Raw genomic sequence first — 14,184 nt, forward strand, 5'->3', positions numbered from 1 at the left:
TTGGTCTCTTGTTGGGAGTTGTCTCATTGGCAATCATACTACATCTTCTTTTTTACATTTACAACTTACTTCTACTTTTCTGATTTGTTTGTTTGTTCTGGAACATGTGGAACAACTGTTTGTGTCAGGATAGGGTCATATCCTGTAAGCAGAGACGGACTTTGTGGACTGGGCGGGGGTGGACTGTCACTAATCAGTGATGCTGCTGATTCATAGAGATCCTGGCTGGCATCTTCTTCTGGCAATGTGGCATTGTTAGTTGGTTGATCTGTAATAAATGAGAGAAAATTGATTCGTTGATACTGTGTTTGGGTATTTTATTTATTAAAGGGGGGCAATGGAAATCATTCAATTAAATTCAAATACAATGTACATTAAATTACAAGTTAAAAAATATTGGACAAGACTAAAAAAGACTCTAGTTCAACCCTGTGTAGATTATCAAGGGTCTCAGCTATAAATTAATATGTGTTCCTGTCTAGGTTCAGTCTCCAACAACAAATAGATCAACTTTATTTCGGATTTATGATAACCAGTCCGTATGTGTTTTAATATTATAAATCATGACTGGTTTTCGGTCGAAATTAGCTATTGTGGTTCCTTTTAATCCATCAACAGATACCAGTTTAAAGACGACTTGGCGGACACCTGCAGCCACTTGTGAACTAATGTTGGAAATAACACTTTAAAACCGTTATCAGTTTAAACAAATACAATCTTGCAATAGTAAATCATGAGGAAAACCTTCAAACCAACAAGAAACACATTGGCAATCATTTAAGTAATAGAAAATATTGGTTAAAATAAATTGTTATCAGTCACGTGATATCAGTTGGGAATTCCCCTACTTGTTGTGACTGCGGAGCAGACGACACTTTTACCAAAATTGAATAATGGAAACTATGTATCTGTGTATACTTCATTGAAAATTAACAATAACAATAAAAAGAACCTTCAAAACAAAATTTTGCCAAATATGTTTTGTTTTTATATGGAAAATAAAAACATGTTGAGTCAAACTGATCAAGTTTACTTTTTGCAATGTGCGATAAGAAGGGTAAAGCCTTGAGAAGTTCTAATTAAGGGGGAAAATACATTTGGGGATATATTTCAAAGTGCTAAATATTATTTACTTACTTGTATGGAATGATTCGGTTTCAAGTCCACCATGAATACCTCTGAAGCTGGTGGTGTCCTTTGTCAGGTGGATTACTCTCTCTACTGCAGAGCTCGGTTGCTTTGGAGCTGGTCCTCCCCAAGTTTTGAAGACTTCACTTCTGTGAGTTGTGTAAACAGCCTTGGCCACTCTTGTGGTATTCCTCCAATTTTTTCTTACTTCTGTAGCAGTATGAAAGACAACTCCAAGCGAATTCACCTTCATGGCTATGTCATCCCAAACCTTTTTTTTAACTGGTTGGTTACTGTATTTGTTAATTTTCCATTAATGATACTGGAGTGTTTTTCCACAAGTTGTTGGATGAGGTATACTTCTCCCACAGTAAAGTTGGTCTTTTTCAGTCTTTTTAGTTTGCTTGGATTCGGTTCAGCAGATTCAGCTCTTGTTTTACAGACATGATGCTCCAGAACAATGCATGATTGGTAGGTTTTATTTATTGACTTGATTAATCAGTTGATCAAATTTTAACGCATTGATTAATCAGTTGATTAAATTTTAATTCATTAATTATTTAATCGACACGTTAAATATTGTTGAACAACAGAAAATAAACTCGTTGTGTAACGACTCGTTTAAGGTTTAATGACTCGTTAAATTTAATCAATCGTTAAAATAACGACAAGTTGAACAACAGACCCCTGAGTGTTGTCGTGATTCAATAAATGTTTTTTACAAACGAAAAACGCAATACCATTATACGACAGCAAAATCACTCTTTTATACAAGGTTTGTACCTGAGATAGTAATGATGGATGACTTTTTTAATGTCAAGTAGCAAATCAAATGCATATTTAGGACGAGAACATGTCATTTCAAAATAAGTTATTTACCCCACTTTGGATCAGACACTCTTATCCGCATGTCCTAGTTCGAGATGTTTTAGTTCGCAGGAAGACATACTGTTATCCTACGCGGATTTAATATTTTTACTATTCCCGCAGTACTGAATGCAAAGAAAAAGACTACGGTTTGGCATTCTTACTTTTATTTTGATGGTCTTATAGTTGTGTATTCTTTATATGATGTGCATTATTTTGTTTTGCTAAAGACAGGACCTTTACAGCAACCGGAGGAAGGAAATTAAGAAGACAGATTATAACGTCCCTGGCACATAACATTTGTGGCGGTGTCAAATCATATAAACCAGGTTAACAGACAACATTTCAAGACATTTTCAGTAATTCGCACTTGTCATAGAAAACACGTTATCTTAACACAATCTGATGTCAATTAAAAATTTTAAAGAACTATTTTTTGATATAGTAATCAAAGCATACTAAATCATCTTGAAAATAACTCTATCATTTTTAGCCTAGAAAGTCTTGTGAAGGCATGACAATTTACCTCGGAAAATTCCGAAATACATGCAAATATAATGTTTTGAATTGATTGATTGATTGATTGATTGTGTGATGGTTGCTTAACGTCCAGTGACATGCATATTAACTGCGAGAACAAGTAAAAATAGATACAATATGTAAGTTGTATAATAAGAGGCTATTCGGAATGAAGGTGAACATGGTCTTTGTATATCTCAACTTGAACCATTCGCTCGTGTATGTAACAACGTTTTATTCTAAAACCAATTGTTGGCATGACACGGGTTCTGTTCTTCTCATATATTTTTGATTGTATAATACTAAACCCCTAACCGGAGGGAATGTGCTTGATATTCATATGAGGAACACATTATCTTTTAATCGGTAAAATTGAGCTTTGGAGCTTGCATGTCAGTAACTACTAGTAGTCCTTCGTTAATTTATGTAAATGTATCAATTGCATTTTGTTTAATTTCTTTTGTTTCCTATTCTAACATAGGACTCGGATTTCTTCCAAACTGAGTTTTACTGTGTGTATTGTTGTGTGTCTGTTTTTTCTATATTGACCAGAGGTAAAAGAGAAGGGTTGAGATCTCCAAAAACATGTTTAACCCCGTCGCATTTTTTTTCGCTTGTCACAAGTCAGGGGCCTCTTGTCTTTGTTAGTCTTGTATGATTTTTAATTTATGTTTCTTTGATGTATTTCGAAGTTAAGTATGACGTCAATTCTCAGTAAACTAGTATACACTTTTGTTTAGGAGCCAACTAAGCACGCATCCGGAGCAGGATTTTCTCGCTGCATTGAACTCATTTGTGGCCCCCGGCTGCTATTTATTCGGGTTGTTGTCTCTTTGACACATTCCCCATTTCCATCCTCAATTTTATTTGATTCAATTATCACCTTAGTTCAAATCATAAGTTAGGTGGTATATTTTGTCTACATTAAGTTGGAAATACACCCGGGGTTTATCAATGGCAGTCCTAAAGGTAAAACGTAAAACGAAAATTAAAACTAGAACCAAATACAGAAATTGGATGCAAATGTAAATTTCTTTTTTGTTTGTTGAAATTAAAAAAGAAGACACTATCGTTTTCCATTTTGGATTTTGAAAAATCTAAAACGAAAAACTATAACAGTTTTGTTTTTCATTTTTTGTTTTTGTTATATCACAACGAAAACGTATGGACGCAAATATACAAATTTACACGGACTGAATATGACGGTTGTTTTACATTCGTTTGATGCGTTTGAGCTTTTGATTAAGCAATTTGATTGGAGACTTGAATTTTCCTCGGTGTTCGGTATTTTTGTGTTTTGTATTCAACTAGAGGTGAATATATTATAATGTAATGTCTATAATCCATGGAAGTATAAATCCCGTCTGAATATTTAGAAATGATAAAACGTCATCAGATTTTAAAGCAGTGTTATTAGTTTTCTGGTTTGCATGTTGTTTTATACTATTATATTAAACTGTGAATGGAAATGGGGAATATGTCAAAGAGACAACAACCAGACTATAGAAAAGACAACAGCAGAAGGTCACCAACACCCCTAAACAAATATATACTAGTTCAGTGATAATGAACGCCATACTTAAATCCAATTTGTACACAAGAAACTAAAATTAAAAATAATACAAGACTAACAAAGGCCAGAGGCTCATGACTTGGGACAGGCGCAAAAATACAGCGGGGTTAAACATGTTTATGAGATCTCAACACTCCACCTATATTGTTTGTATATGTATTTTTTTTTTGTCCTAAATGCTTTTTATTGTTATCCTGTCACATAATATTGTATTAATCATAGCGACATTTTTGACGTTGTTATATAAGAGGGAGGTTTGGCTAGCAATGAAGCCAGGTTTAACTAACCATTATTTTCTTAAAGGGTCCTGTATCCTTTGTATGTTGGCGTCAGTTTTTGCTGCAGTTCAGGGGGTTTGTTTCTAGTTTTGATGTTTTTCTGTTAATTATAATATGTTTTTCTCTTATAGACGATTTTAATTTAAAAATTAGTAGTTCCTCCACCTCAGTAGCAATATATCAATTTCATATGCATATGGGATATGTATTTCCCAACTTATATGCAAAAGATCTTGCAGCTGTTCAACGTCAAGAGTGTTTGAGTACAAAGTTGATTAACTTAGGTTATGTCAAAGAACATCATGCTTTTTTTTCTAAAGAAAAGTTCACCGGAAGGTACCAAGACTTTGTTGATAAATATGCCGTATCAATTTCACAAGTGATAGACGATGATTCTTGACTGACGTTGTTTATCATCTTTATAACGTGATATAGTATTCTTTAATTTGTCATTATGAATAATAGTTTTACTGTTTAGTCTGTTTTAAGTAAGATATAATAAGATGTGATACCAGTGCCATATCCATCTGACGTGGCTCTATACTTAAACATCCCGGCATTCTGTTATTGTGATTTGGTTATATTTTTGTATTATATTTGCTAACTAAATGTGCTTTACGTAAATGCCATTCGTGTTTCTTTGTTAGTTTAAACATAATTTATCAATTTAATCACAAATGGATTAATGATTTTTTAAACTAAGTAAAGCCTTCTTTCTTAGATGCATTGTACATGGCTCTGTCTTATACATCCTGTCATTGTGTTACTGTGATAGGGTTTTTCAGTATGTTTGTACTGTTTGCATATTGTTGTCAATATAATGGACTGTCCTAGCCCTGAGATGTTGAGATACATTTAGCTATAAGGTTTAATCCACTCTTTTCTAAATAAGAAAATGCTTGTACCAAATTAGGAATATGATAATTGTTATCCATTAGTTTGATTTGTTTGAGCTTTTGATTTTGTCTTTTGATTATAGACTTTCCCTTTTTTTTTTTTTTTCTCATAGTACTTTTTTTTTTTTTTTTTTTTTACTTTAATCTTGGTTTAAGTTGTATCGTGGATCATCAATTTATGACTATTGCACAGCGGTTTGTCTTTCATGAATTGTTGTTTTCAACAATAAGCCAATGTTGATACGAAACGGCCACAATAAACTTAAGAGCTCTTCAAAACTAAAATATTAACTATTCCGTCATAATTAGGAGATAACTGTATTGTATTTTACGCTCCGACGGCATCAATTGGGGATTTGATGGTCGCAAATTAAGTTTACTGGCGACGCGTTAGCGGAGACAGTAAACGGGTATTTGCGACCATCAAATCCCAAATTGATGCCGTCGGAGCTTAAAATACAATATTGTTATCTCCATTCTAATGAAACTGACAGAAAACAACGTTAAAACATGTATTTACAATCTGTCATATACCGTCTGCGCTTGCGCGTACGTCCCATAGCATCAATTGTCAATTGATGCCATGTAAGAAAGTGACGTTATCCAATCAAAATGAACGTTACAAACGTTGTTGCATTAGAATGGCCGTTTCATATCAACATTGGCTTACTTTAAAAACAAAAATATTTTCTTTTGTTTTTCTTTCGCTTGAAGTCAATTGATATATGTTCAGTCTATGTTCCGACTGTTCTAGAGTTTTTGTTTTATCTGTATGCATCAACAGCGTACTGATATGTCTACAGTACTTTAAAGACTACAAAATTTCTGAAAGGAACTGAATAGAAATCAGTAGATATGTCTGAAAATAACTAAATGACTATATATATATGACTTACACTTTTATAGATCAGACTAAGGTAATAAATAAATCAAACTCATGACATGGTAGGTTAGTAGAAATACACAGAAAATTTATAAACAATCCTTATAAACAATATTTTTAGTAATTTACTATGATTTTTTGCGTAGGAATAGTGTTTCTATCTGTAACTGTCCATGACAATTAATTACAGCAGTGACAATAAATTAAAACATAAGCATATCTGGAATTAAAAATAAAAATTAAAACCAAAGAAAAACAAATAACAAAAAGCAATAATAAAATAAAAAATAAACATGATCGTATCATAGTAACAATCACTTGAAACCATAACTAACTTATGAAAACCAAAATGCACGATGTATAGGAAATTTATATTACTTATGATTGAAAATATAACTATAAATATACATATACACAATTAGCACACGGTATTGTAAAAATCAACAACGATGAGCCAGTTTAAGTTAGGCATACAAAAAACAAATTGACCACCGCCAAAGGATCATTTTCAAAGTAAGAAACATCTGAGGAATAATATGTTAGCTTGTAAATACAGATCTGTCTTGTAAAATATCACACAAAGATCGAATATAAAGCATTTAGATCTATCCTGACAAGTGTTTTGTATACCTGCGCAATTGTACCTTTCAATATCTGGTTATATCTTCTGTAAGTATTCATATATTCATGAAGAAATAAAACAAAGAAAAAGATAATCCCAATATAAGGCTTATAAATATATTATGTAGACATAATATATTGGATAATTTTGTTTCTGCAGAATGTTGTAGTCATTTTAGTGTTCTCATTTAAGGTAGCACAATACAAAGATTTTTTCACTCTCAATCAGACAACTTTTAACTGATGTAATTCATTTTATCTGTACAACACAGCTTGACCTCCAAAAGCCCAGAAATGACAAAGTAAAACAAAAAAAAATAGTTGACAAAGGTTTAACTCATCAGATGGACAAAAATGCAAGTGGAAGTGGTAGTCTACATAAGAACTCATCAGTGACGCGCAGATAAAAAAAAGTTATAAAGTCAAATAAATAAAAAGTTGAAGAGCAATGAAGACACAAAATTCCAAAATTCCAAAACAAAACAAAACAAAATACGACTATGGTAATTAAGGCCTTGGATTACAATTACTTAATATTTCTGACAATTAATTCTTTTGCAAAAACAGTAAATTTATTAAATGACGTTATAAAATAATCTCAAAAACGAAATGATAACTAAAGGGATTGTGATACATCGGGCATGATACTTCCCCAAGCAGTGCCAATAGAATTCGATCTATTTAAAAGAAAATACATACATTCAACGAACATTTTAAAACTTGTCTAAAAAATATCAATTTTCTAATAGAGGAACAAAGTTTTTTTCTTATAACATTTTATTTGTTGCTGAAATATGAATTTCCCTTTTAATGACATCAACTGATGAAAGGGTCACCGACTTTGGTGTATTGACCAATTTGTAACCTATTTGGTATTAAATAAACGTCAAAACATTAAAAAAAAAACCGTTAAAAATGCGATGACGTAACGCTTTGATCTACCTTTTGATGTACTTTTATCATCAAGAACACTGCTTTGAACATGAATAGCAAAAACACGAAGTCGGTGACCATTTTATTATTTAACATCAACAAAACCTAAATGTATCCGAATAAATAATACATTCTTAATTCAGGATATGAGGTTACTATGATTTAACATCGTTTAATATGAAAGCCTGTATAAATTGTTCCAAACATTTTATAGTTCTGTCGAATAACTCGATCGAACACATGGCACATCATACCCGTAGCCAGGGGGGGGGGGGTTCGAGGGGTTCGGACGAACCCCCCCCCCCCCCCTTGAAAACTAATAAGCACTGTTAAAGTCGATGTTCTGTTCGAATTGTGACTGTTAAAGTCGAGTTTGTGAGTCAAACGAACCCCCCTTTGGAAAATCCTGGCTACGGGCCTGCACATACATGACGAATTCTAAAATAAAGAAAGGTCGAATACGCATTGAAGGTAAATAATACTGTAGATATAATAAATAAGTTATGTCACAGTTTTTTGTCAAATCTTGTATACAGCTTTGGGTCGTTGATCTATAACTGAACATTGACTAAAATGAGGCACTTAATATCTCTTTTATTTTCTGAAATATTGCCGATTGAATTCAGTCATAACAGATCAACATTTATAAAGAAAGGACATAAAATCCACAAAAAGGTGTCTTGAAATCATCAAATCCCTTATTTCTAGAACGTAGTTTTTTCTTATAAAATTATATGTTGGTGTAATATAAATTTCTGATAAATGATATAAACTGATGAAAAGGTCACCTACTTTGTTGTCGGTGCAATGACCAATTTGTAACTTAAGCGGTAGTAAAAAAACGTTTATAAAATGTTAAGAAACGCAATGACATAATGCTTTTTCGTCCTTTTGATATATGTTTGTCATATAGCACTGCTTTGGATATGTGTAGCATTACAACGAAGTCGGTGACTATTTCATTAATTTACATGAATAAATCGGAAATTTATGTATCAACAACATGATTTTTTAGAAAAATACAAGTAATCGAAAATAAAGATTTTATGATTTAAAGACAAAAGGGAGAACGATTTTCTCCAATTTCAAATGCTTTTTATAAAAATATTCATCTGTTTTGAGAAAATTCTCTCTGCATAATTTAGATAATAACATCGACAGACGCATTTGTTTTTTTCGTTTTCAGTTCAATCTTAACGAGAGAAGTTGTGAATTTTACCAAAATCTATGACATAGACCATTTACTGACACTTGTTTTTTTTTAATGTTGTAAATTCCCTTACTTAATAAAACGAATATCACACAGTTCAATTTTGTTGTTCATCAAGAGGCTCTGTGGAAATAAAACAAGCTATTTTGTTAAACTATGTCCCCCCTTTTGCGGGTTAATATTTAAACATTGAATCATCAATTTTCCGTCAAGATTTTTATAAAATTGTTTGCACTTGGCATTCTCTTTCTATCTTTTTTTTACTATTTGTTTAAAAACCTAAAGATAAAATTACGAAAACACACCAGTCATTGTTCCATAACCATTTTATTGTTTTCCCATCAAAAAAACAATTTCTACAATAAGATACAAATTAAATCGTTGAAAGTGAGGCACACAAACTATTTTACAGTGTTTTTGACCATAAGAAGTATGTAAGCAGAGCACACCAGTCTTTGGCAACAGAGCTATTCGTTTTCCTCACTTAATGATTAATTCTAATAGAACATGAGAACAGTTCAACGTGTTATATACATATCCACGGATAGTTATTTTGTTGTAAACTGACTTGTAAAAGGTAGCACAATTATCATTTTTCGTTATCGGTCAATCACTTTCAATAATATTAGAAATTTCAGCATGATATATATATATATTATAACATAATAAGAATTATAGTGGTTAAAGTATATACAACACAACTAGAGGCTCTAAAGAGCCTGTGTCGCTCACCTTGGACTATGTGAATATTAAACAAAGGACGCAGATGGATTCATGACAAAATTGTGTTTTGGTGATGGTGATGTGTTTGTACATCTTAATTTAATGAACATTCTAGCTGCTTACAATTATCTCTATCTATAATTTACTTGGCCCAGTAGTTTCAGAGGAGAAGATTTTTGTAAAAGATTACTAAGATTTATGAAAAAAATGGTTAAAACATGACTATAAAGGGCAATAACTCCTAAAGGGGTCAACTGACAATTTTGGTCATGTTGACCTATTTGTAGATCTTACTTTGCCAACATGTATTGTTTTTTTACAGTTTATCTCTATCTATAATAATATTCAAGATAATAACCAAAAACAGCAAAATTTCCTTAAAATTAACAGTTCAGGGGCAGCTCCCAACAACGGGTTGTCCGATTCATCTGAAAATTTCAGGGCAGATAGATTTTGACCTGATAAATAATTTAACTTCATGTCAGATTTGCTCTATATGCTTTGGTTTTTGAGTTATAAGCCAAAAACTGCATTTTACCCCTATGTTCTATTTTTAGCTGTGGCGGCCATTTTGGTTGGTTAGATGAGTCACCGGACACATTTCTTAAACTAAATACCCCAATGATGATTGTGGCCAAGTTTGGTTAAATTTGGCCCAGAAGTTTCAGAGGAGAAGATTTTTGTAAAAGATTACTAAGATTTACGAAAAATGGTTAAAAATTGACTATTAAGGTCAATAACTCCTTAAGGGGTCAACTGACCATTTCGGTCATGTTGCCTTATTTGTAAATCTTACTTTGCTGAACATTATTGCTGTTTACAGTTTATCTCTATCTATAATAATATTCAAGATAATAACCAAAAACAGCAAAATTTCCTTAAAATTACCAATTCAGGGGTAGCAACCCAACAACGGGTTGTCCGATTCATCTGAAAATTTCAGGACAGATAGATCTTGACCTGATGAACAATTAAACCCCGTGTCAGATTTGCTCTAAATGCTTTGGTTTTTGAGTTATAAGCCAAAAACTGCATTTTACCCCCATGTTCTATTTTTAGCTGTGGCGGCCATCTTGGTTGGTTGACCGGGTCACCGGACACATTTTTTAAACTAGATACCCCAATGATGATTGTGGCCAAGTTTGGTTAAATTTGGCCCAGAAGTTTCAGAGGAGAAGATTTTTGTAAAAGTTAACGCCGGACGCCAAGTGATGGGAAAAGCTCACCTGGCCCTTCGGGCCAGGTGAGCTAAAACACGAGTAACAAAATAAAACTATGTATTACTTACACTGGCCAAGCAAGGATGATAATAAAACAGAATTTACATGTGATCTTTTTTATATGAACAACATCAGAAAATATTTGTATTTCTATAGACAATAAGTTGTAAAATTATATTGGACATCCAAGTCAGAGGTAGCAAACGTGGATCAATATTTTTGTTAACTGTAATAGTTTTGTTAACTTTAGCTGATTTGATTCATGTTTTCATGCAGTAAACACCTTATTTGGGGGAATTGTGTTAACAATTCTTCTGTATTGATGTCACTGACAACTACTTGTTTTTTTTTGTGTCATCAGAAATCATCACGATTTAGCTTAAACACGTCGACTATGTTTTGGGAGATGAAGAAGTTTACACTAGGTTTGAGATAGATATGTTCGGTCAGTGAAATGTAAGGATCCGTGGTCAGTCATTAAGCGAAAGATCTAAAACATCAATACTAATCGGTGACTGATTATTGCCTGATGGATGAAGGATGACTGGTCGATAATTAACTATCCGCCAGCGGTAAAATGAAGACGTAACAAGTAATATAGGCCTATTAGTATTAATATGATCATTTAAGGAATGTTTAACAATAAAAAAAGAGCTTCAATTTTTAGCTTTGACCTCTGTCCATCTTTGCAGTTTATACTCCCCTGATGAATTTCGCCACGTAATATAGAGCATAGTTTATATTAAGTCTTCAAAATACCAGTTTTTGAGATATCGATTACTGAACGAAGACGCGATTTGTACAAAAAACGAGAACAAAATCAGCATCATTACAAATGTCATCTCGTTTAACCAGATTCGTTCGTGCCAACGGACATTTTGTCATAGGTTAGGCACTCGTTAGTCAATAGGGTATTGTTTGTTTCAATGAGCTAGATATATGACATAAATCATAGTCTAGTATTGAAGATTATGTCGTCGGATCGTCTACGTTATCGTTGTTGACTCTTAATCCTAGTAGAACATTTTTTTTCTAAATATTCATTTGACATGTGGTTTGAAAAGTAAGATTTTATTTAGCTAATAGGCTATTTGCCAATTCCCGTAATTGACCCCGTAAATAGAGATTCCTAAAAAAAAGTTGTCTCCCTTATGAGGAACATTAATTTTTATTCACAATGGAGAGCTTTCAGAAAAAGCAAATCTACCTGTGCGTAATGTGAGTAATTTATAAGGTTTTCAAATCTTTTAATAACACTAGTTAGTTGTTTAACTAAATACTTTTGACATCAGAAATTATTTTTCGTGAAACATTAGTTAACCGCCGATACATCACTTTCAATTCACCATGCTTTGCATTGGCTAAAGCCAATTTTGTCCGGTATGGAAACAGTCTACGATTGACAAAGGGAAGTAATTTGTTTTAAAAGTGTGTAAAAACAGAATCAAATAGGTAATTGGCAAATGGAATATTCCTACCCGATTTATACTTTTCCAGATCGGTTTATTATTGTGTTGTTCATTTGAACTCAGTTCTTTATCAGTTAACATTCTATTACCATGAGGTTTTTTCCCCGGAATTTCCCATTATGACGTCACGAAAATAGGCGATGACGTCACATTTAAGAACTCATTTTGTTTTAAGGCTAGTGACATTTCTTCCTGTAATCTAAAAATGATTAGAGACACAGCTTTTACATCCAAATTCGAGCCAAGACTCAGTGTTGAAGACCGTACCTTGACCAATAATGGGTTACTTTGATAAATTGTGACTTGGATGGATATTTATCTTATTGGAATCATCATCATCATCAGCAGCAGCATCATGTTAGAAAAACGTTTTGAATGGAAGATTATACTATTTATATATAGGTATCAGTTACACCCAAATTTAAATTATAAAAAAACATTTCACATCGAAATTGTATTTGTTTGGCATTTCGTTTGATAAATTTGTCTATTTTAGTTTACACATGTTTATTTTACATTTTTTATGATTAATTGGTGTTTTGGAGTCAATTTTGATTCGTCCATTTCATTTCTGTTTTGCTTCTGGATAAAATGTTCTATTGTCTTTTGTTGGAAGCGAATCATTTCCTTAAATTGGTTAGTTTTTAAATCAAGGTACTTACCTTTGCATTTTGATTTCACAATGATACAGCACAGCGTTATTAGCACAGATAGTAAAAAAGTTCCACCTATCATAATCGGGTACACTACTATTCGAGAAACAGAAACAAATAAATGTGTGAATTAAGACGTTTATTGCACAGAAAATAAGAAAAAATTGTGTTACAGATTGTTTAAGAATATTGGATTTCTAGCAGACATAGATAAAAAGTACAACTAGAGAGCAATACTAAAATCAAAATCGTATAAAATGAAAAAGCTTACCATTCAGAAAAACAAACTGACTCATATTGCAATGGATTTTTGGAAGACCAGAAGCAAATCAAAAGTACATATGAGCTTAATTGGCCACATAATGTATATCAGGTTGAAATATACATGATTACCTCTTGAGGGGTTATTTTTTTAGGGAACCATTGTGGTATCGTGGCTTTGCTACATTAATAGGAATATAACATTCAGATTATTTTATAAGATTGAAAAAACTGAATGATCAAATGGAACCATGTAAGGGGCTTAATGAGGTCAAATCTGTATTTTGTGTCATATAAAAAAGAAGATGTAACATGATTGCCAATGAAACAAATTTCCACAAGAGACTAAAATGACACAGATATTAACAACTATAGGTCACCGTACGGAACCATACTTATCACAATATAAAACGATCATTTAACCTATGCAAATTTGGGATTTGACCAAGTATAGTCGCTCTCACAACCATTTCCCTATTCTTGCTCGTAGAGATAACAATGTTTGACTTTTAAACCTATTTCTTTGTTGGCCGGCATGATGCATTTTACCGTAAAAAGCAGAGCAAATAATCTCATCCTAGATACTACAAAAGACTAACCTGTGACGATCGAATCAAAAAAGGTTTAAAAGGACAAATAAAGTATGAAGTTGAAAAGCACTAAGAACCAAATATTCCTTTATGTTTTGTTAAATGCAGCTTAGTATTAATAGTTATCATGAAAATAATAAGTTAGAAGCAAATTTTAACGTAATAAAGAACAGATGTACAGAATGTGCTTGTCTGTTATCATTTCGATCGATAATAACTTCTTTTTTAGAAGAAAACACTTCGGATAATTAATCAATCATCGATCTTTGCATTTTATGAAGATCTTATTCGTCTAGCTGAAACATACAAAAATTAGGAGTGCAGTAATGGTAGAGTAATGGTATTTAAGCATATATTCTG

At 32.4% G+C, this 14,184-nt stretch overlaps 1 protein-coding gene across 1 annotated transcript in view; it reads right to left on the reverse strand.

The window, feature by feature from the left end:
* Positions 1–6,147: 6,147 nt before the first annotated feature.
* LOC139495836 (cell adhesion molecule Dscam1-like) overlaps positions 6,148–14,184 on the reverse strand; it is a 140,423-nt gene continuing 132,386 nt past the window's right edge. Inside the window, exons 15-16 of the mRNA XM_071284222.1 lie at positions 12,983–13,069; positions 6,148–8,136 (exon numbers count right to left, since the gene is read on the reverse strand). Of these exons, the coding sequence (XP_071140323.1) occupies positions 8,060–8,136; positions 12,983–13,069 (164 nt within the window). The 3' untranslated portion in view covers positions 6,148–8,059. The remainder of the gene's footprint in view (positions 8,137–12,982; positions 13,070–14,184) is intronic.

This window comes from Mytilus edulis, chromosome 11 (genome assembly GCF_963676685.1).
Source record: "Mytilus edulis chromosome 11, xbMytEdul2.2, whole genome shotgun sequence".
Lineage (NCBI taxonomy): Eukaryota > Metazoa > Mollusca > Bivalvia > Mytilida > Mytilidae > Mytilus > Mytilus edulis.